The sequence below is a fragment of the Ictidomys tridecemlineatus genome, chromosome 4, assembly GCF_052094955.1.
Source record: "Ictidomys tridecemlineatus isolate mIctTri1 chromosome 4, mIctTri1.hap1, whole genome shotgun sequence".
Classification (NCBI taxonomy): domain Eukaryota; kingdom Metazoa; phylum Chordata; class Mammalia; order Rodentia; family Sciuridae; genus Ictidomys; species Ictidomys tridecemlineatus.
Window position 1 is genome coordinate 203,631,925 of NC_135480.1, and position 23,690 is coordinate 203,655,614.

At 50.0% G+C, this 23,690-nt stretch overlaps 1 protein-coding gene across 3 annotated transcripts in view; it reads right to left on the reverse strand.

The window, feature by feature from the left end:
* Positions 1 to 3,453: 3,453 nt before the first annotated feature.
* Zer1 (zyg-11 related cell cycle regulator) overlaps positions 3,454 to 23,690 on the reverse strand; it is a 28,958-nt gene continuing 8,721 nt past the window's right edge. For 2 of the 3 annotated variants that reach the window (XM_005321049.4, XM_013356711.4), the window contains 15 exons: positions 21,630 to 21,879; positions 19,990 to 20,140; positions 19,368 to 19,804; positions 18,905 to 19,081; positions 17,893 to 18,007; positions 17,588 to 17,734; positions 17,177 to 17,350; positions 11,238 to 11,453; positions 10,333 to 10,374; positions 10,103 to 10,222; positions 9,345 to 9,460; positions 8,850 to 9,038; positions 7,891 to 7,988; positions 6,990 to 7,092; positions 3,454 to 5,008 (listed from right to left, as the gene is read on the reverse strand). In XM_005321049.4, coding sequence (XP_005321106.1) covers positions 4,951 to 5,008; positions 6,990 to 7,092; positions 7,891 to 7,988; positions 8,850 to 9,038; positions 9,345 to 9,460; positions 10,103 to 10,222; positions 10,333 to 10,374; positions 11,238 to 11,453; positions 17,177 to 17,350; positions 17,588 to 17,734; positions 17,893 to 18,007; positions 18,905 to 19,081; positions 19,368 to 19,804; positions 19,990 to 20,140; positions 21,630 to 21,787 — 2,301 coding nt within the window. In that variant the 5' untranslated portion in view covers positions 21,788 to 21,879 and the 3' untranslated portion in view covers positions 3,454 to 4,950. The remainder of the gene's footprint in view (positions 5,009 to 6,989; positions 7,093 to 7,890; positions 7,989 to 8,849; positions 9,039 to 9,344; positions 9,461 to 10,102; positions 10,223 to 10,332; positions 10,375 to 11,237; positions 11,454 to 17,176; positions 17,351 to 17,587; positions 17,735 to 17,892; positions 18,008 to 18,904; positions 19,082 to 19,367; positions 19,805 to 19,989; positions 20,141 to 21,629; positions 21,880 to 23,690) is intronic. The other variant, XM_013356712.4, reaches the window with a different exon arrangement.

The following is a 23,690-nucleotide window of genomic DNA, read 5'->3' on the forward strand; positions in this document are numbered from 1 at the left end:
CACTGATTCTGATTCCCAGGGGAGATCACAATTCTCATGGAGCTCTGCAAAATGACTCTCTGGTTGAGATATTAGTCTTCTTTTGAAGAAGTGGGTCATGTTTGAGGACCCCAACTGGAAAAATATAATTTCTTCACCAGTGAAACATCAGATTTGACCTGAGTTGTAGCAAATATTCCAAAGCTGGCTTTGGATGTGTCTCCCCCAAAATTCATGTGTTGAAGTTCAGCTTCTTTGGTATTGAGAAGTGGGACCCTGGGGAAGTGATTAAATCACAGGGCTCCACTCTCATGAATTGGATTAGTACCTTGTAAAAGGGCTGGAGGCAACGAGGTTAACCCCCTTTGCCCTTCTGCTGTGATCTGCCCTGTGAGGACAGGAGGGCATAGCATTCCTCCTCTCTGGAGGATTCAAGGCATCATCTTGGAAGCAGAGAGCAGCTTCCATCAGATACCAGTCTTCTTGTTGCCATTTTGATCTTGGACTTTCCAGCCTCCAGAACTGAGAAATAAATTTCTGTTCTTATTAAAAAAAATAATTGAACATGGATACATTTATTTTATTTATTTTTTAAGACATTTTTTTGGTTGTATATGGATACAATACCTTTGTTTTGTTTATTTTTATGTGGTGCTGAGGATCAAACCCAGTGCCTCACACAGGCTAGGCAAATGCTCTCCCACTGAGCCACAATCCTAGCTCCTATTTATTTTTTTAGGTGGGGTCTTGCTCTGTTGTCCAGGCTGCATCAAACTCCTGGGCTCAAGTGATCTTCCTTCCTCAGCCTTCATAGTAGCTGGGATACCGGCACGGGTCACTGCTCAGCCCCTTCCTTCCTTCCTTCCTTCCTTCCTTCCTTCCTTCCTTCCCTCCCTCCCTCCCTCCCTCCCTCCTTCCCTCCCTCCCTCCCTCCTTCCCTCCCTCCCTCCTTCCTTTCTTCCTTCCCTCCCTCCCTCCCTCCTTCCTTCCCTCCCTCCCTCCCTCCTTCCTTCCCTCCCTCCCTCCCTCCCTCCTTCCTTCCTTCCCTCCCTCCCTCCCTCCTTCCTTCCTTCCCTCCCTCCCTCCCTCCCTCCCTCCCTTCCTTCCTTCCTTCCCTCCCTCCCTCCCTCCTTCCCTCCCTTCTTTCAGAGCCAGAGACACTGTATCACTGAGCCACATGCCCAGCCCATTTTATTTTTTATTTTGAGACAGGGTCTTGCTAACTTTCTGAGGTTGGCTTCAGAGTCCTCCTGCCTCAGTCTCTTGAGTTGCTGGGATGATAGGTGTGCACGCCATCATGCCCCCATTTTTTTGTTTTGTACTGGAGACTGAACCCAAGGATGCTTTGCCACTAAGCTATATCTCCAGCCTTTTTTTTTTTTTTTTAAATTTTGAGACAGGGTCTCAAAAAAGTTGCTGAGGTGAGGCTCAAACTTGTGAGCCTCCTGTCTCAGCCTCCCAAATTGCTGAGATTACAGGTGTGCACCACAGCATCCAGCCTCAATATCTATTATTTAGAGCTTACCAACCTCATGTTTTGTTATAGCAGCCCAGACACTCCCCTGTTTTCCACTCATCCAGCAAGTGTTTTTAAAAAAATATTTATTATTTTTTAGTGGTAGGTGGACACAATATCTTTTATTTTTATGTGGTGCTAAGGATTGAACCCAGGGCCTCACACATGCTAGGTGAGCACTGTACTGCTGAGCCACAATCCCAGCCCAATTTTTTTTTTTTAATATTTGGTAGTTGTAGATGGATACATTTATTTATGTATGGATTCAATACATTTATATATGTACATTTATATATGTATTGTATACACAATACAATTTTATTTATTAATTTTATGTGGTGCTGAGAATTGAACGCAGTGCCTCAAATGTGCTAGGCAAGTGCTCTAGCACTGAACTATAACTATAACCCCAGCCCATCCAGCAAGTTTTTTAAAAAAATTTATAATTATAGATGGACAGAATGCCTTTATTTTATTTATTTTTGATTTACTGCTGAGGATTGAACCCAGTGCTCATACATGCTAGGTAAGTGCTCTGCCACTGAGCTACAGCCCCAGCCCCCAATCCAGCAAATTTTAAATGAGCATCCCCATGTGCAGGGTTCTGGGCTGTGCCACAGCAGAGCCTTAACGTTGCCTGTTGCTTGCATTTCAGCACAAGACGCAAAGTAACTTCAGCCCCATGAAGTCACAGGCACTGTGATGGGGTTTGCAGGAAATAGTAGGTGTTGGGGCCGGGGGGCCGGGGGAGTGGTGCCTGGCGGAGCCACTCTGCCTCTCAGGATCTCAGCATCCCTATCCGTGAGGACTACGTGGAAGAAGAGTGTACACAAAGCTCACAGCAAAGAGCCTGGCACACAGAAGAAAGGCTCTGCAATGCCAGCGGCCACTGGCAAGTACCTGGCAGATGGTACCCATATTCCCTCCCAGAAACGGATCATGCACCAGGATTCCAAGGCAAACCTCTGTTGCTGATACCCTTTCTCCCCAGGCCTGATGGATGGCTAGCAGCTGGGGACTCTTTTCAGTACTGGGGATTGGACCAGGGGCGCTTAACCACTGAGCAATATCCCCAGCGCTGGATTACAGATGTGCGCCACTGTGCCTGGCAGCACAGAACTCTTCCCTGGGAAGAGAGAAACCTGTGCAGGGGATGAGGAGGATGGAGGAGGCACCCTCAGCTCCTGGAATGTCTCAGCCTCCAGTGCCTTGCCTCACATGGAGACTAGGGCCACACCTCACCATGGCCTGTAGGGAGTGTGACCCTATCATCTGCTATTCCCATTGGCACCTCAGGGAAGGAGAGAACCTGGACGTACCCAGGACTCTGTGGACAGTGTCGGAGCCTGGCCGCCTCACTGTGGACCAGCGACTTCCCCTCCCCTCCTGCTGCCACCCTTGCTCCTTTCATGCTGCCGCAGCCCATGCCACTCTTCTCCCTGGCAGGTCCCCCATCTAGGATGCGTAGGCCCCCAGGCGGGCTCCGTCTTTCTTCTGGGTTCAGCTCAGCTGTCTCCTCTTAGGAGAAGCCTGCGGGCTCCTTGGGGAGCAGGCGCTGGCTCCCTGTCCTCAGCCCCGCAGCCATGTCCCCACCTAGCAGTCTGCAGGAGGTGCCTTCTCCCAGGGGTCCCACAGGGTTGTGACCTCCTATTTACCAACGGCCTGTCTCATCTGGGCAGGGGCCCTGTTGGTCAGTGGCCAGCCTTGACCTGGGTGTCTAGACATGGATGTGACAAAAATGTGAAGGAAATATATATTCTACCCTCAACCTGCCACCTGTCCCCAACCTATAGTTGATTTGTTCTGAGGACAGGGCACAAATCCCCAGACACAGCCCTCCTTATCAATAAACTACCCACATTCCAGACCCCTGCCAAGATGCCCCCCAGGCCAGCACTCTCAGCCCCTCTGCAGGAAAGACGCTCTTAAAACAAACAAACAAACAAAAAGACACTCTGTTCTGCTGCACTTTGCACAAAAATGTATTTCTGTGACATCCCAAAGTACAGACATTTCCCCAGGCCCCAGGCTGAGAAAGCAATGCGATATGAGTGAGCTCTGCCCCGGGTCTGGCTGGGGCTGTTGGGGCCTGGGATGGAAGGAAGGGGCCAAGGTGGCCATCTGCCACACTGGAGGGAACAGGGGTGAGCCCCCTTCCCAGGGCCTAGAGGGAAAGACTCAGGGAGAAAAGGGCTGCCTGGTCTGCTCTACCTGGAGGTAGAAAAGCCAGGAGAATCCAAAACAGGGCCAAGGAGGAAGGCTGCCTCCAGGGTTGGCTCTGCCCCAGGTCTCTTGTTCCCCGTGGCCCGCCACCCGTATGTCCGATGAGAAGCAACTCCAAGTTGGAGCAGGGGGTACACAAGGTGTGGAGAAGCAGCAGCCTCTCATGGGGTCTACAACACAGCACAGAGGTTTCCCAGGTACAGCCTGGCCCAGGGCTGGTCTGGAGGTGGCTGCCTGCTGCCACTGTGAAGGGCTAAAGTGGGGACCTCCTGCCTCGGAGAGGTGTGGGGTCCTCTGGGCAGCGGGGCAGGCAGGGGTGAATGAGGCAGGTTCAGTTCTGCTGGTGGGGGTGCCTGGGCACCTTGGGAGCTTATGGGAAAATGAGGGCTGTGGAGAGTGGGAGCAAGGCCCTGGCCCCAGAAGGTGCTGGCTTCCAGAGCAGGGCAGGAATGGGATATGTTTGGCAGAAGGGGCAGTAGAATCTGCCCCCGAGTTCTGGCCATCCCTGGGCTGGGGCCTTCAACAGCCTGGGGCCTGATGGGAGACGCAGAAGCAATCTCCATAGCAGCATGGCCGCAGCAGGCCTGGCCAGAGGGTGGGGCCTCGGGAGCGGGGGCAGCCTGGCCCTAGGCCTGGGAGCCACTCACTGTCCTGCCCCTGATAGCCCACAGCCGGGAGCACCAAGGCTTCTGGGAGACCCAGTGGGGACAGTTTTAATCCCCACACTCCATCAGCCATGCCCAGGAGCCCAGTGGGGTTGTCAGGCCTGGGTGTGTGGCTTAGGATGCTGGAGCAGGCTGACCCACGCGGACTCCTCTCCAGACAGACGGGAGGCCGGCCAGGGTTGAGGTCACCAGGAAAGGTCGGGACACTCACAACGTTAGAGGCATGTAGTCTGGCTGGGGTAGGAGTGAGTGTGGCAGCAATGAAGGCTTGGAGTCAGGGTGAGAATGGCCAAGGAAGTGGCAAGAATTCAGGGAGGTTTCTTTTGTTTTTGTACAGAAATCATACACACAAAACTTCACACTTCCTAACCAAAAAAATAATATATATATATATGTATATATATATATAATATATATATCTCACTAATGTTAAGGAAAAGCGTCGGTTGTGCAAAAGTCCCCTCTGTCTTTGTCACGTGGGAGGCTCCTGGAGGGACCTGCCAGCTGGGCCACGTGAGGCTGCTCTGGGCCTGTGGTCCGAGCAGTGGCGTCTGCGGGCTGAGACCTCTATCTGGACGTGTCCATGTTCTCCTCTTTAAAGTTGCTGCAGTGCTCAATCACCTTGCTGCAGACAGGGGGAAGAGGGTTGGAGGGTACAGTGGGTCCTGGAGACCCGCAGCTGGTCAACTGCGGCCATGCACTGCTGACCAAACGAAGGGCACAGAGTGGATGGAGAAGCACCCACGAAGAGGTTTCCCTGCCACAAATCACCCAGGCTCCCCTCCCCCCTTCCTCTGCTCCCGACCACCCTCAGCCCCTCGGCACCATGGACAGCCCACTTCCCAAGCCCCGTGTCCCTCTCCTCGGCAGTACCTTCCTCTTTCCTCAGGTCTGCTAGAGGTTCTCAAGTAGCTAGCCGCACACCCAGAAACCAGACGCTCTGTCCTGGCAGCAGGCCCAGGCTAGGTGAGGGCGCTGTGTGATCCAGCCTGACCCCTGGGAACTGCTGCCCACTGCTGTCAGGTGCCACCTGGACCCTAGGCAGCTTGCCCATTCAACACAAAGCCTCTGGGCAAGGGGCTCCCTGCAGACTCCCCATGTTAACGGGAAACCCCATGCGCTAACAGGCCTCTTCAGGGGAAAGGCCCAGAGTGGGGCAGGAGCACTGAAGCCTTTTCCTGCACACCCAGTTTACTGGCCAGGCTTATCCAGTGCTCTTCTTTTCCTTTTTCTTTTTTTAATTGTATCTCAATACGGATGTGTGTGTATGTGTGTTTTTCAAATATCCTGGGATCCCTGTTTACTGTATTTCCTAAATGCACTACAAAACAAAAAGGCCTTTTTTTGTAGGTAGGGGTGTACTGGGGATTGAACCCAGGGGCACTTAACCTCTGAGCCACATCCCTAGCTCTTTTTAATTTTGAGACAGGGTCTCGCTAAGTTGCTTAGGGCCTCGCTACGTTGCCCAGGCTGGTCTCAAGTCTCTATCTCCTGAGTCGCTGGGATTACAGGTGTGCACCACTGCACCTGGCTGTGCTTGTCTATTTTATTTTATAATTTTTTTAAAGTTATACATGGACACAATATCTTTGTTTATTTGTTTTTATGTGGTGCTGAGGATCGAACCCAGTGCCTCTCACGTCAAGACAAGTGCTCTGCCATTGAGCCGTACCCCTAGCCCAAATTTTAAACAAGTTTTCCTCGTGATTTTTTGGGGAGTTAAGTTTGAGAACCACTCATTTCACCACTCCCAAACTCAAAACAAATCTGTCAATTAATGTTTAGGCAGCGCTTTTCTCCAGAAACACTGGCAGAACCAGTTGCTGGCTCTGGCCGGGGGCGTCATTGTCTGGGAGCCTCTGTGCACCAGGCCCAATCTCTCCAGGTTTCCTTCTACTCTACCCCACGTTCAGAACTACGACGACAGGAGTCCACAGATGTAGACTGGACTGCACTCCCTTCTGGAAAGGATCTTGGAGATAGGAAGGTCGTCATGGCTGATTCTGACACATACCACCCTTGAGTGTTTCTGGCACACAGGTTGATGGGAGAATCGGAACTGATGTTTCAGACCCAGCAATGGAACCTGCACAGCAACTGAAGCTGCTGAGTCTGGCACGTCCACGACCTTCACATCAACATGTCTGCGGTGCTGGGGTTTGAACCCAGGGCTCCACACACACTAGGCAAGTGATCTGCCAGTGAGCTGCATCTCCCGCCCAACAGAAGCAATGCTTTTTTCTTTTATCGTGACTCTCATTCACCTTCAGAGAAGTCCACTCGCCTTCTGCCATCTAATCCATGGAATGTACCTTACCACGCTTTGTCCTTTTCTTTTGCAATGTCTTTGGCCAAAAATATAAGTTACTTGGTAGTGCCTGGACATGAAGGGTGGAATTTGTTGGGACTGAAAGAAGACTAAGCTCACAAATAAGGGCAGCAGGCTCTACTCCGAGCTCTACCATCTGGTTTCCCAGCATATTGTGGCTGAAATGACCCTGAGTGGTCCCTGGGAACTTGGATATTTCTAACCAGCAGAGGGGCCCACTGTGTCCCTCACGCCCCACATCAAGGCTCCAGGCAGCAGCACACTGCTGGTCTCTTACCGGGCCATTTCCTTGGTCTCCTGCCTTGCAGTTGCCATCTTGATCACGTCCCTCAGAAGGGGCATTCCACCTTCTCTGACCAGCAGGGGGCAGTACTTGTCGGCTGTGAGGTAGGGCAGACAGCTGATGGCAGGGAGGCTCTTTCATCAGCCTGTACCAGGAACCCACCCTTGCTTTGAGGACTACCTGAAGTGGGCAGCTAGCTGGAAGGGCCTGGCTGGGAGCAGGGACAAGCCACATTTGCCTGGCCTAGTGGGTGGAACTGTGTCCACCTGCAGGGCAGTGGTGACTCCCTGGAAAGACTTCCCTGCTATGCTTCAGTGTGGCTGCATTTTTTCCCCCAGTGCTTGTTCAGTGACAATATCACCCAAATCAGTGGCCTACACAGAGGGAGCTGCTGTGAAGGTTGGTTGATTCCCGGCCCCTGGGTGTTTGGATCTAGCAGACCCAGAGCCCTGTTTTGTCACTAGGGATTGAACCCAGGGGTGCTCTACCACTGAGCTACAGCCCCAGTCTTTTTTGAGACAGGGTTTCCCTAAGTTGCTGAGGCTAGCCTTCAACCTGCCATCCTCCTGCCTCAACCTCCAGAACCCTTGGGATCACAGGCATGGCCCCTGCACTGGCTCAGGGGCCTATATTTATGTACAACACACCACTGTGGGTGCAGAAGCAGGTAGGTTTTGATTGTCCACTCATACTGGGGCAGGAACAGTTCAGAAAGCTGACTGATAGCTGTCTTCTGGTGACCTGACAGGGGACAGCCATCTTGCCGGCATCGCACAGTGCTGGAGAGCGGGAGGCTCTGCTCTGAGGCCCAGTGCCGACCAGCTCTCCTAGTGCTCCCGGGGGCCACTCTGCTCTTGGGGGGTGAGTGGTGGGACCAGGGGCAGTGGGCACTCACGGTAGACAGACACTAGGTTGTACAGGGCCCAGGTTGCCCAGTGCTGGCTGACAGGAGAGATGCCCTGGGGAAGGAGGCGGAGAATTGGCTCAAAGGACCTAAGGAAGAGAAACCAAAGTCATTTCTGCTGGGGAGTGGGGTGAAGCTTTTCTTGCCTGAGGCTTCTCCACCCTGAAGGGTCCTTAGGACCAACAAGGGTAAGACGCCAGGGAGAAGCAGAGCTGGCCCTTTACCTCACTGCAAGCTCCACCAAGGAACTCCCAAGAGCCCAAGAAGGAGGCAGGAGGCCACAAGTCGGGTGGGGCAGAAAGCTGAGGAACTCAGCACAGGGGTCCAACGTGGGGTGGGGAGGGGAAAAGCAAAGTAGGAAGCAGAAGAAACAATGACCGCACCTCTTCCCAGGGTCATGCGTGGGCCAACCTGAAGTTATGGTTCAAAAGCCCCAAAAAAGGTACCAGGAAAAGCTCAGGGCCGGCACCCCACCCCACCCCACCCAGGAGCTGTAGTACTTGGGGCCTCAGCAGAGCTGTGGTGTGATCCCGACCCTCCACTGTGCGTGCCCAACGTATCCGTCCACGGGGACAGCACGGCACAAAGCAAGTGACTCAATCATATGGCGGTGAGGGAGACCAGCCTGGTCACTGGTGATGCTGTCACAGTGCAGTAGCAGCTGACGCCAGCGGAACTGGAAGGAATGACATGTGTGCCTAGAAAAGCTGCGGGAAGAGGGGGCCGAAGGCCAGCGGCGGGGTTCCAGGGAGCACGAGCGTGATGCCCCATGGAGCACAGACGAAGAGCACCAGGCGGCACAAGTGGTCCGTGTCCTCTGTGCTCTTGGCTGTGTGTGGCTGTACCTCAAGGAGTAAGAACAAAACCCCGTGGAGGACTAGGAGGAAGGCAGACTCTGGCCAGACCTGTGGGGACAGCGTCCTGCCTGCACCTCCCGGGCTGCGCCGCACCTGTAGTTGATATTCCTCCGGGAGTTGATGTCCCAGCTCTGGATGGCTGCCCACATGCGCTCCTCCACCTCCTCCCGCTGCGGCTCACAGACGCCCCAGGCCTCGGGCCCGTCAAACATGATGTGGGAGAGGACACCACAGGCATTGTAGGAAACCTCGATGCCGTCAGCCTTGCTCTCCAGCAGGTTGCTACCAGAAAGAAATGGAGCCCTGTCCCTCTTCCCATACTGCCAAGGGGTTGCCACTTAGGAACCAGATGCCAGGGTTACTATTTACTTCTTTGTCACTAGTTTATACTCAGACTCCTTCTAAAGGGATTTGAGGTTACTTAAGAGAGTTACAAGAGGATCATTTGTAGAAAGTTGAAAGAATAAGAAACACATTACAGTGGGAAGGCGACATTTGTAACAGAAACCTAGGCCAGAAACAGTGTGGCAACCGAGCAGACCATAGTTCTAAGTATCCCAGCAGCCAAGGCAAAAAGGGAAAGGCAACCTGAAGACGCTGATGAACTGGGAAGTCATTAGCTGAGGCCGCAGCTCCTTCACCTCTGCCACATTCCCCAAGAGTCCCAGCATATTTCGATGCAGTTCCTGCTTTTCTGGGAATTCCTGGCAAAATGAGAGCCATTGCAGCCAGTTAGCACTTAATCACTTAGTTTCTGGCGCATTAACCTGAAAGCTTGCGGGCATCTATCTGGCCATTCCAACTAGACAAAGGGGTTACCATAGGCCTCCTGCTTTCCAGTGGACCCAGGGCAGCTGGCACTCTCAATGAGGGATTAAAAGTGGAGGATCCTTATATGAGACAAAGGCTGAGAAGAGATCTGAGCTCTCGACAAACATGGTTCCATTTACCAAGGCTCAGAATATTCGTTTCTGGGATGCCCTTGAAGTCCAGAGTGAGGATCAGAGCCTGCTTTTAGGCTGACAGATCGTCCTACTGGACAGAATTCTGTCCAGCTGATGCCATGATGGACTCCAGCCAGCGTGGGCAACCTGAGAAATGATGGCTGGGAAAGAGGATGGGGCTGGGTTTCCCATGGAGGTGGGAGGAGGGCCCTAAAGAGTCCCAGCCAGACCAAGCAGGTGAGGGGGGTCTCGCCCTGTTCCCAGCCAATCTTTGGCTGGGGGGCCCATGAGGTGGCCCGTGGGAGCCCATGAGGAGTGTTAATGGGTCTAGCCGGGGGAGCCTAGGGTCAGGAGAGCGTTGCACAGCCACCTGGGGTACCCGCACTGCAAGGTGGACCCTACCTTCAGGCAGTCGAGGAAGAGCTTCATGCCATTGAAATTGAGGAACATCTCGCAGTTGTCAGGCGTCTCATCTGTGATGTTCCACAGGGCGCTCCAGGAAAACTCCATCACCTGGTCACACTGGGAGGAGGGACAGGGCTCAGCACCTGGATAACACACGGACGTCCCCGGGCAAGCCTTTCCCTCTGGGCTGGGGGAAGGGCGGAGTGGCTCCTGAAGACCCGACTTACTATCTTGTCCAGCAGCTTCTTCTGGATCAGCTTCAGCATGGTCTGTGGGTGGAAGAAGGAACTTGCCAGAGGGCCGGGCTCCAAACGAGCTTGCCCCCAGAAATGGAGAGGAGAGCTGGTGATCAGTTCTTGACCAACACATCCCAACAAGATCAAATCTCCATATGGCCTTGGGAGGCTACTGGAAGGCTCAGGAAGCACAAGTGCTTGGAACTTGGAACCAGGAAGCCCGGGTGCGGGTCCCAGCCCTGAGCTGACTCGCTGTGACTTTGGCCATGGCCTTCCTTCTAGTAGCCTGTGCTTCCTCAGCAAAATAGGAGAGGAGGGGAATCCTCGTCAGCCTTCTCTATGCTCCTCAACTGGCTCCTGGCCCAGGAGAGGAGTGGCTTGTCCTGGGTGGGGAAGTGCTGTGGACACAGGGACCCCAGACAAGTATCGTGCTTCTCCCTCAAGAGCTATGTGGGCCAGGGGAGGGGAGGCCCATGCAGAATGTGCTGGCCTCATCTGGCTGGGTGTATATGGGAACACCAATCTGGTCTGAGGAGGCAACAATGACTTGTAAAGTGGGACCGGATAGATGAGCAGCAGGGGATGGGAGAAGGGTGAGGAATCCACAGTCATAAGCAACATTCACCACTAAGAAATTCTTCCAGGAGCTGGGGACGAGCTCAGTGAGAGAGACATGCTTAGCATGCCCAAGGGTCTGGGCTTGATTCCACAGCACCGGAAAAAAAAGAAAAGGGGGGAGGAAGTGCTTTCCTTGGTCTAGTCTAAATCCTTCCTGCCTCCATGTACCTTCCTCCCCACTCCTCACATCCAGCCCCAGTCCCCCCCACCCACACGGTCTATGATGGAGTATGGCAGGCAGGGCTCCTCAGTGACAGGCAGAAGCAAGTCACACATACCACAACAAAGCCCATCTTGCCCACGGCTTCCTTGTGGTCATTGTCCACCTGGCAGACCAGGGCGTTGCACAGGTGCACGGCGATGCGCTGGATGGACTCATCCTGCCGGGTGGGGTTGAGAATGCTGAGCAGCAGTTCATTGACCCGGCGGTACTGGAACTCCAGCTCCTCAGGGATGCTGAAGTTGCAGAGGGTCAGGCAGCAGTTCCGCTGCACCTGGGCAGGGTGGGAGACAAACAGAGCAAGTTCAGGGCTGGACTCAGGAGCAGAGCTCAGGGGCAGGGCTCAGGTTGCTCTCAGGAGGCACGAGGTCACCTGAGCTGGGTGGTCCAGGCTCTTTGGAAGAAATACTCATAGAGAAGAATGCAAGAAGAACCATAAGTGCATGATTTTATAATTATAAAACAAACACACAGGTAGCTACCACCTGTGTCAGGAAACAACACTGCCAAAACCAAAAGTCCCCATGTGTCCGTTCCTGACCATAAGAGCTAGCCCCGCCCCCAACCCAGGAAATCAGTCAATCTCTCTCTTTCTGTGGTGCCAGGGATTGAACCCAGGGCTCCTACATGCTAGGCAGGCACCCTTCCACCGACCTACAGCCCAGCCCTTCTTATTTCTTCATCTTATTGCGTTTCTGGTTTTTGTTGTTGTTTTTGAACACAGTTCAATCCCCAGTACCACTAAGCTACATCCCCAGAACTTTTTAATTTTTAAAAATATTTTAGTTGCAGGTGGACACAATAATCTTTATTTTTTTGTGGTGTTGAGGATCAAACCCAGTGCCTCACGTGTGCTAGGCAAGTACTCTATTGCTAAGCCCCATCCCCAGACCTTTTTAACTTTTTTTTTTTAGTATCGTTTTAGTTGTAGAGGGACACACATATCTTTGTTTATTAATTTATTTTTTATGTGGTGCTGAGGCTTGAACCAGTGCCTCACACATGCTAGGCAAGAGCTCTGCCACTGAGCTATGGCGCCAACCCTTTTTTAACATTTTTATTTTGAGACAGGGTCTTGCTAATTTGCTGAGGCTGGCCTTCAATTTGTGATCCTCCTGCCTCAGTCTTTTAAGTCACTGGGACTACAGAAGTGCTCCATCACGCCTGGGTCTCCTTGCTCTTTCTGCTCAACAGTTTGCAAGATCACTTCACTGCAATATAGTATTCCATTGAATGGTACTCCAGTTGAGCCATCCATTCCTCTGCTGATGGACATTACATGACTTCCATAGTTGGCCACTGTACACAGTGTACTGTACATGGCATGGGCTACTCTAGGGCCCACATGCCTGGTGGGACTTCTGGATCACATGGTGTGCATATCTTCAACTTTACTAGGTAATGCCCAACTTTTACAGAGTGGCCATGCTAGTCGATAGTCCTAGCAGCAGTGTCTGAGGCTCTGGTTGCTCCACATGCTCAGTTGCTCTCCACACTATCTGCAGGTTTACATGTAGTTTTACAGTGTCAGCACGTTTTCCTTACCATCTAATTTCCTCCTTTTTTTCTTATTAGGTATTGGATGCTCACCATAATTTATTAAACATGTAATTTAGAGAACATAACCCTTGATTAACTTTTAGTTTTTTTTCCTCCAACAAGCTTCTCTCTCTCTCTCTCTCTCTCTCACACACAGACACACACACTTTTTCTTTTGAGGTGCTGAGGATGGAATCCAGGGCTTCATGCATGCTAGGCAAGTGTCCTATAACCGAGCATACCAACCCTTTTTAAAGTTTATTTTGAAACAGGGTCTCACTAAATTGCTCAGGTTGGCTTCTAATTCATGATCCTGCCTCAGCCTTGAGTAACTAGGATTACATGTGTGCACCACTGTCCGCAGCCTCCCATTTTTTTCTTTTTGGTACAGGATTGAACCATGGGAGCTTTACCACTAAGATACATCCCCCGCCCTTTTATATTATGAGATAGGGCCTCACTAAATTGCTGAGGCTGGCTTTGAACTTGTGATCCTTCTGCCTCAGCCTCTCAATCTGCTGGGATTACAGGTGTGTGCCATGGTGCTAGGCCTGTTATTTTTTTTTTATTTAAGAAAAGTTGAAATTATAAAAGCAATACTTATTTGCTGTAAAAATTCATATAGAGCTGGGGATACAGCTGTTGGTAGAGTGCCTACCTTACATGCACAAGGCCCTAGGTTTGATCCCCAGCATCACACAAAAAAGTTCATATAATGCTATCTGAGCAGAAAAGTCTCCCATTTCATTCCCCAGAAATGATCACTGTTAATGATCATCACTGTTAATGATGATTTTTTCCATCATGAAAATACAAACATATATTTGTGGGGGAGGAGGTGGACATTTTTCCATATAGGATCTAGAGATTCTTTTTTTTTTTTTTAATTGACTTGCAAATGGGGCTGGGGCTGTAGCTCAGAGGTAGAGCACTTGCCTAGCATGTGTGAGGCACTGGGTTCGATCCTCAGCACCACATAAAAATAAAATATTGTGTTCACCTAAAACTAAAAAATAAATATAAAAAAATAAAAATAAATTTAGTTGCAAATGGACACAATACCTATATTTATTTTTCTGTGGTGCTGGGGCTCAAACCCAGTGCCTCCCACACACTAGGCAAATACTCTACCCATGAGCCACAGTCCAGCCCAGGACCTAGGGATTCTACCATAACAGCCCATTGTGTGGCTGGACCATATGTTACTTTTCCAGTACCCTATTCCTAAAGTATTTTAGTTTCCTCTGATTTCTACTTAATCAAATAAGGGTGTACATATGTGTGTCTGTGTGTGTGTATGTGTATTATTATTATTATTGGTGTTGGGGATTGAACCCAGGGGTGCTCTACAACTGAGCTACATTCTTGGTCCTTTTATTTTATTTTAATACAGAGTCTCGCCAAACTGCTGACACTGGCCTTAAGCATCTGATCCTCCTTGCCTCAGCCTCCTTAGTCACTGGGATTACAGTTGTGTACAGGTATATGCCCAGCCCCGGTTTCCATTTCTAACTGGATTGAAAAATAGATACCTTTAAAATTTTCATAGGTTCTTCCAATTGTCCCCCAAAAGACTGTACAATTCATCCCACACCAGTAGAAAGTATAAGGGTGCTCTGCACTCCTTGGTCAATGTTGAGTACCAACATGCTGTTAAGATTACATGTGATATCTTGTTATTTTAATTGCCATTTGTTTTATAGGGCTTATTTATTCATCTGGGAGTCTCCAATTAGATTTTTTTTCCATTTAAAAAAAATGGGGTAGAACACTTGCTTAACACATCACATAAAAAAATGAATAAATAAGGGCTAGGGTTGTGGCTCAGTGGTAGAGTGCTTGTCTAGCATGCATGAGGCACTGGGTTTGATCCCTGGCACCACATAAAAAAATAAAAAACAAATAAAATGAAGGTATTGTGTCCATCTACAACTAAAAATATAAAAATAAAATAAAATAATTTAAAACAAGAATAAATAAAAAATAAGGTTAAAAATATTTTTAAAAATATACATCCCAGCCAGGTGCAATGGCACACACTTGTATTCCCAACAAGGCAGGAGGCTGAGGCAGGAGAATCACAAACTCAAGGCCAGCCTCAGTCACTGAGCAAGAGCCTGTCCCAAAATAAAAAATAAAAAGGGTTGGGGATGTGGCTCAGTGACAAAGGGCCTGCTTTCAATCCCCAGTACAAAAAGAAAAGACATTTCTTTTTATCTGATTATCAAATTGATCTTAATGTAGAAAGAACAATCACTGTGAAGGCTGGAGAAGTGGGTGTTCTCATCCCTGCAGAGGGTGTGTCCCCACACTGGCCTTTCTGGGGAACAATGTGGCAACACATGCCAGATGCTTAAAAACACGTACACACATTGCCTGTGCAATTCTACTCTAGAAATACATTATGATGGGCTGGGGATGTGGCTCAAGTGGTAGCGCGCTCGCCTGGCATGCGTGCGGCCCGGGTTCGATCCTCAGCACCACATACAAATGAAGATATTGTGTCTGCCGAGAACTAAGAAAAAATAAATAAATGTTAAAATTCTCTCTCTCTCTCTCTCTGTACCCCTCTCTCTCTCACTCTCTCTTAAAAAAAAAAAAGAAATACATTATGATGATAATCAATTAAGTGAAAAGTAAAAGATTAAAAAGCAACCTAAATTTTCCACCATGGGGACCTGACTCAATAATTTGGCAGAGCCCTAACTTGCAAGCCTGTGGTATGGGGCTCAGCCATCGCCTCAATGCTCCCTTAGAGGCCATGGCTGAGTGGTCATTCTGTGGAAAAGGACAGTGGGTACACCATGTTGGGGTCAACAATTATAAAACTGAATTGTCAGAGCCAGCTGTATCTGGAGCTTGGAGCAGACTATGAATGATTTTCAATTTCTAGACAATTCAGTCTTGTATTATTTGAGGTATTTTGTTTTTAGCTTTTTTTTTGTTTTGTTTTTGGTACTGGAGATTAAACACTAGGGTTCTGTACCACTGAGCTACATTCCCAGTTCTTTTTATTTTGCTAAGTTGCCTAGGCAACCCTTGAATTTGGAATCTTCCTGCCTCAGCCTTCCGAGTTGCTGGGATTACAGGTGTGTACCACTATGTCCAGCAAAGATTTAATCATTTTTTTTTTTGGCATTAGATATCTTACTTTTTAATAAGAAAAGAGACAGTATTTTAAAAAATTGTGCTAGAGGGCTGGGGATGTGGCTCAAGCAGTAGCACGCTCGCCTGGCATGTGTGGGCCCAGGTTCGATCCTCAGCACCACATACAAAGATGTTGTGTCTGCCGAAAACTAAAAAATAAATATTCTTTCTCTCTCTTTCTCTCTAAAAAAAAAAGATGTTGTGTCCACTGAAAACTAAAAAAATAAATATTAAAAAATTCTCTCTTTAAAAAAAAAAATTATGCTGGATGTGGTGGCAAAGGCTTATAATCCCAGGAAGCTGAGACAGGAGCATCCCAAGTTCAAGCAACTTATCGAGACTATCTCAAGATGAAAAAAGAGGGCTGGGAGTATAATGTAGCTTGATGGTAGAATGCAGGTTCAATCCCTAGTATCCCTCCCAAACTTTTTTGTGGGCTGGGGATGGGATGTAGGTTCAATGGTAGAGTACTTGCTTATGTGCAAGGCCCCAAGTTTGATCCCAAGTACCAGGAAAAAAAAAAAACAAACTGTTAGGGTTGGGGATTTGGCTAGTTAGTGGTAGAGCATTTACATAGCATCACAAGGCCCTGGGTTCCATCACACTCACACAAACATACACACTCTCTCTCTTTTCTCTCTCTCTCTCTCATACACACACACACACACACACACACACACACACACACACACACACAAATGTGTTACAAGAGATGTTTGCTGACATGAGAGATGCTCACATTCATAAGACACTGTTAATGTAAACATTCATATTTTATGAATAGTACAGAGAATTTTGAAAATTACCCCATTTACTAAACACACATCCACAGACTAAAACACAGAACAATATGTATCCATTGGCAATGGTGATTATCTCTGGGTGGTGGGATTAGGGAAGATATTTATTTTATTTTTTTTTAACCTCTGTGACTATAATTGTTGTATGGTGAAAAATTTTATTACTTTTATAAGAGAAATAGCTACTAGAAAGAATACATCAAGACAGAGTGTGCTGGGGCAGAGGGGCAGAAACAGCAGGCCTGAGGCCCCCAGGCAGGAGGCCAGGATCCTTGGGCTCCATGTGGAGCAAAGTGACTGAGGGTAGACACTGTGGGTCATGGACCACTGATGGGGCTGTGTTCTGGCGAACCTGAGTGCCAGATCCAGGAGTCAGAGAGGGTCGCCCTGGGAAGGGGATCTGGGAAGGAGGCACACAGAGCCAGGTAAGGAAGCACTGTGTCTGGGCCCAGGGGACAGGAAAGGGATGCCTAGGCCAGGATGTGTGGGCTGTGGTGGGCAGGGGGCTCACCGTCACCTCCTGGTAGGATTCCATGCCATTCAGCACCACCTGGATGACCTGCCGGCGCAGCTTGACACTCTGCTCTGAGCGATATTCGGAATTGGTCAGGTAGAAGAGTGCAGCGCTGCCTGTCACCTGAATGTTCTTGTCATATTTGTGGCACTTGAGGGCAGTGATGACCAGCTGTGTTAAGACAGGGTGGGGCATGGGTTGGAAGAGCTGTGAGAGTTGCGACAGGTGGGCACTAGAGGGGCTTGGCAGCTCCTCTGGGGCAGGCAGGCCTAGGGAGGGGGTTGGGGGGAGGGCAGGGCCTGGAAGAGGCCAGGGGGAAGCAAGGCAGGCACTGTGGGGGGGGTTGGGGTTCAGAAGGGTGACTGGCTGCTCCCTGGGGATGCGCAGGGTCTAGAGTTTGGGGCTGACCTTCAGGGCCCTCAGAAGCTGATTGCAGCGTTCAATTCGTGCAATGTCAAAAAGCAGGTTGATGGCCCGCGAGGTGATCTCAGGCCGGTGCTCCGTATAGGCCTCGATGGCATTCAGCACCTGCTCCTCATTTTTGTCACCACTTACCTGGGGATGGGGTATGCTTAGGACAAGCCAGAGGAGGCCAGGGTGGGACCCCAGATCCCAGCTTGGTTTCTGGCCCCAGACACTGCCATGCCCCACCCAGGGCTTCCCTTCTCCCAGAGCTCCCCCTCTCCCATGCACCCTCCACTCCCGCCTCTCACTTTGTAGGCGGGAATGTGTGTGAGGCGACACAGGGAGGTCTCAAAGAGCCCGAGGAACTGCAGTGGCCTCTTCAGAGCCCGGAAAGGCATGATGCTGCTCTTGGAAGGCTCGATGCTGGGAAAGAGTGTACTGGGATCAGTGGCTTGGGGCCTGACCTGGGCCTCTCCCCAAGAGTAGCTAGGCATCTAATTAACGTTCTCTCTTCTAGGCACTCCAGACACTTCCTTTTTAAGTTTTTTTTTTCTCCCTTTTAAGGGTTGGGGACATAGACCCCACCTCTTTTTTTTTAATACCTTTATTTATTTATTTTTATGTGGTGCTGAGGATTGAACCCAGTGCCTCTACCACTGAGCTACAACCCCAGACCTAGACCCCACCACTTGATTGAAGGGTGGCAAGGTCCCACTGTAGCAGAATATGTGGGACAGAAGGTATTGTTACAGCCATCCTTAGAATATACCAACTGCCATCTAGTCAAGCTGTGCTGTCCTTAGGGTTTACCCTCAATAGCAAAGGGACAAGCTCATCAGGCAAACACCAGCTAGCTGGAACTGGCCACAAGCCAAAGCTAATTACAGGTGGCTGGGTTTGAAGAGACCTCTCCATCAAGCTACCCAGGCACCAACGCCTCTCCAGAGACACCTGATGGGGGCAGATCCTGCAGCCTCCTCTCTTGCCGTCTCTTATCACACTGTGCCCTCCCTCAGAACAGCTGGCGACTTTCTGGTCTCTCATGCTCTTGGCTGCAGCCTCAGCACACACTGACCCCTCTGCTGGGAAACTTCTCCTTTGGCAAACTCAGAAACTGGTAAACCCATTTCTCCTTCTCTCTCTTTCTTGACCCTCAGGGCCATAGTCCTCCAAATGTCTGTCCTCACTGACTCACAGACCAGAGTGGGCAGGTCTGATTTGCTTCTTCATCCCAGCGCCCAGCACAGCCCTTGGCGGAGGGGCCCTTGGTAAGTGCTTGGTGATCAGCTCCTGACCAGCAACCGCAGAGGTGGGTCCTACCTGGTCTGCCCGGCTTCCTCGTCCATCTTGGAAATGCTGCAGTTCTCTAGGATCATGTGACCAGAGATGTCCAGAGACATTAGGTTCCCAAGCTTTTGTACAAAGAGGCTCAGCACCTTCCGGGTCAGCTTGAACTTGTAGTAGCTGGAGAGACGGTCTCGGGAGATGTCTAGGTGTCTGGATATTGGTGGGGGGGCGCTAGGTCAGGACCCTTACTCCTTCAGTCCACAGCAGGGGAGGGCCCATGCCTGCCACAACTACTCCAGGTCATTTTGGGAAAAACCTGAGGGGACCCAGGTGCCCTCAGCAGTCCTCATCTGACTGAAACACTGGGCTGAGTTTAAGAAACCAAGTGGCTCTTGCATCCCCACCCTGGGTTTAGTCAGGGGCCCCTGAACCCTCCAGGATTGACACCACCCTCGTCCCCTCTGCCCTGCCCAGGGAGCTCAGGCCAGCAGCTCACCGCAGCTTGTGCAGCTGGACAATGACACGGATGTGGTCATCTGAAAGGTCCATGTTGTAGAGCACAAGGGACACCAGGCTGTCCTTCCACTGGGTTAGGAAGGCAGCGTCACTTGTCTGAATGCCTGAGAGGTCCAAGGCGGCCAGAGAGTTGAGCGGCCGTAGCAGTGACTCCACAGGGACCCCATCGATCATGCGGCCCAGGTTGAGGAAGCGCAGGCGGCTAAAGCCCTCGAAGGTGAAGTCCTTCACCAGCACCTGGCAGGTGGGGTTGACGAGGCACTCGTCTTCACAGCCCCCGGGGTTCTCCTCCTCGTAGAAAATGTTGGCGCAGCCAAAGAGGCTCAAGGACACCAGGGTGTGGCTGAAACTCCGCAATGTCTGCAGGCTCTTGGCGGACAGCTTCTCACAATTGGTCAGGTACAGCTCAACCAGGTCCTGGGATCAGGCACAGCTTCGTCAACACTAACACCCACCCCTGCCTGCGCCTTGCCCTGACCTCCAGGTGACTGGGGAGGGGCTCACACAGTGGAAAGGGCACCCGGATCTGTCTCTGCCTTTGTCTGACTCTCTCAGCCAACTTCCCCTATCCGTGACCAGTGCCCTGATGAGAACAGTCTTACCTGCTTGCGAATGGCCTCCAGATCCTGGTCCTGCACCAGGTCCTCACGGAGGTGGATCCGGGTGAGGCGGGTACTGCGGGGGTCAGAGAAGAGGCTGAAGAAGCTCTCGTGTGGCTCGAAGGTGCAGGCGGTATTGACCAGCTCCACATACCTGGGAAGAAGAAAACCTGGCTCCAAGAAGGGCCCAGGACCCAGGGCCTCCTTCAGAACACAGCTCTTCTCTCCAAAAAGACTGGCAGAATCGCCCTAGCGGCCGCCGCTGCCCCGGCCGCCGTCTCCTCCTCCTCCTACTCCTCCTACTCCTCTTCCTCCTCCTCCTCCTCTTCAACCTGGCTCCATCCTGACTGCATTACAGGTGAGACTGAAGATGCCCCAGAAACCAGAGGTCTAATGGTAGCTCTCAAGGTAACCTGGTGATGCAGGGGCTTCAATCAACACAAAATCCCAAGCTCTTCCTCCCAGAAGCCTAAGCAACACCCCACCAAACAGATACCTGTACCACCTCCCCCAAAGGACACCTGCCTTCACCTGCAGGCCTTCCCAAGACCTTTCAAACAAGTGGATGAAACCAAGGGGTTTGGAGTTCCCAGCTGGGCACAGGGCAAACCCTTAGTAAGAGCCTACAGAGGCATCAGCCCATACCAGAATCCTGGGCTGCTGGAGGGGTCTGGGGCTCAATGCTCTGAATCTAAATCCTGGCCTGCTGGCTCCCTACCTGGGAAAGTTCATATAAATAACTGAACTTCCCTGCACCTCTGTTTCTTTATCTGTAAAATTAAAAGTAACTCTGGTCGGCAAAGTGACCAACCATGCCTGACCCACATTTTGCCCTCAGGACATCATTATGAGTCCAGCTCTATCCTCAGTTCCCACACAGTTCCCATTTTGCTATCCAACTCTTTGGTCTAACTATTCCCCTTCAGGAAATTTCCTTCAGTGCAAGCAAGCTTCCTGGTTGAGCTATATCTGCCTCTAGGAGCACAGAGCAATGGAGAGTCCCTTAAGGGGCTACATAAAGATTTTCTGGCCCTGCGCAGTGGTGCATGCCTGTAATCCTGGCAGCTCAGGAGGGCTGAGGCAAGATCTCAAGTTCAAAGCTAGCCTCAGAAATTTAGGAAGGCCCTAAGCAACTTAATGAGACCCTGTCTCAAAATTTAAAAAAATAAAAAAGGGCTGGGGATGTGACTCAGTGGTTAGGTACCCTTGGGTTCAATCCCTGGTACAAAACAAACAAACAACAAAACAAAACAAAACCTTCTGGATGGTTTCATCTCTGGCCATGGATCCATTATTGTAGTAGCAGCCCATCAACCCATGTGTCCGTGTTCACTTAATTCACAGGTGCAGACACCCATAGAAGTACACACACACGGGTATACACACACATAACTCCTTCATTTACACGCAGGCTCTTAACCCCATCTCATCCCTAAATGTACACATGCAATTTCATACCACATATGTATAAACACCCATTTCTTCATGTGCACATCCCTGTATATACACATACCAACATGCACACATGCAAACTCTTACGCTTACGGATACAACACCATTCTCCTGCACCCACATGGTCCTAATATCTCTGCACAAACTCATGCTAAGACCCCCACCCTGTCCCAGCCCTGAGGCTTGCTCACTCATTGACCAGCCGGTCACAGATCTCGCTGGGCAAGAAGATGTCTGGATGTAGCCGCAGGGTCTCCTTATCCAGCAGGTAGCCCAGGGTGCCATCCAGGTTGCGTAGGCAGAAGTCAGTACAGAGGGTCATCAGGGACTCGGGCGTATCAGACGCCATGCTGGGAGCAGGCAGGTGGCCACTCCAGGACAAGGGCCCCAAGGGCAACAGTGACTCCCCAGTACTCAAGGGATCATTGGCAGAGCTACAGCCTGGGGAATGGGAAAGAAGCCAAGTGAACCATAGATAAGGGTCAGAAGCATCAGCTGCCCTATGTCCATTCTTTGAGTAGGGAAACAGGCCCCCGACATCACACTCAAATTAGCAGGTTGGTAGCACTAGGCCCAGGACTCTTGATTCCCTCTTTTACCCATCTCTGCTGTGCCACAATCTATGTACAATCTGACCTTCAAAGAATGGGGGCCTTGGGCTGGGCTTGTGGCTCAGTGGTAGAGAGTTCGCCTAGCATGTATGAGGCACTGGGTTTGATCCTCAGCACCATGTAAAAATGAAATAAAGATACTGTGTCCACCTACATCTAAAAAAATAAATATTTAGGAAAAAAAAAAAAGAATGGGGGCCTTGTCCAACTGTTTCCTTGATTTTCACAATGCCTATGGGTGGACATCTGTGTTGAGGACCACTGCTTGGGAGGGAATAACAGGGACCTTCACCATCTGCTTCTCAAGACCCTAACTGCTACAGCAAGGTGACCTGTGTTGTGGGGTCCTTCCTCATCTGTGTAGAGTTTCCTCTGTGGAGAACAGTGCCAGGGCTTCACAGACACAATATCTTCAAATCTCATGGTATATGACTAAAAATGGAGGTGCCTCTCAAGGGAAATAAAAATATACATTGATGTCAAAACTTGTACATGAATGTTCATAGAAGCATTATTTGTAGTAACCAAAAGATGGAAACAACTCAAATGATATCAACTGATGAAGGGATGAACAAAATGTGGTTCATCCACAAAAGGCTGAATATCACTGAGCCATAAAAAGCTGAATATTATTCATTCACAAAAATACTGATGTAGCATTGGACCTTGAAAGTGTTATGCTAAAGTCAGGTGTGGTGGTGCATACCTGTGATCCCAGCTGCTTGGGAGGCTGAGGCAAGTTCAAGGCCAGCCTGAGCAACTTAGTGAGACTCTGTTTCAAAATAAAGAGTAAGAAGGGCTGGGGATGTAACTCAGTGGTAAAGCACCCCGAGTTCAATCTCCAGAACCAGAAGAGAAAACAACATCACTACCACTGGCCGGCAGTACCTAGCATTGGCCAAGACATGCAACAACGGAAGTCCACTGTTAGTGGGAGTGTAAATCAGTGTGCATGGGGAGTGCAACGAAACACTGTTTTAACACTTTACTGAAGCTGAATATACATATGTTCAAGGTTCAGCAATTTTGCTCCTAGGTAGATAACCAAAGAGATGAACATTTATATATGAACATTCACAGCCACAGCACCATGAAATGGCCCCAAACAGAAAAGGACCTGGATGTCACTGAGATTGAGATAATATTGCATATTCACCAGATGAACTGCACTGCCATGAGAATCACAATCTAATTAATAGCTTGAATGGACCACACAAGTAAAGCAGCTGGACACAAAAGTATACATTATATCAATCCATTTAGGTATCACTCCTTTAAATTCAAAACCACAATCTAATCTGTGGTTCCTTGGATGGGAAGGGTGACTGGAAGCGGGTTTCTTTTCCTTTTCTTTTTTGCTTTGTTTTGTTTTTGGTCCTTTTCTTTTTTGTTTTATTTTTGGTACTGGGAACTGAACCCAGGAGAGCGTCACACTGAGTCACATCCCCAGCCCCTTATTTTTTATTTTGAGACAGGGCCTTACTAAATTGTGAGGATGGCCTTGAACTTGCAATACTCTGGAAGAGGGTTTCTATGGTGCTGATGAGCTTGTAGCCTTTTATTTGAGTGCTGGATACAGACATATTCACTTTGAATATCCCTGAAGCTATATATCATTCTGTGCGCACTTTTTCAAATGTA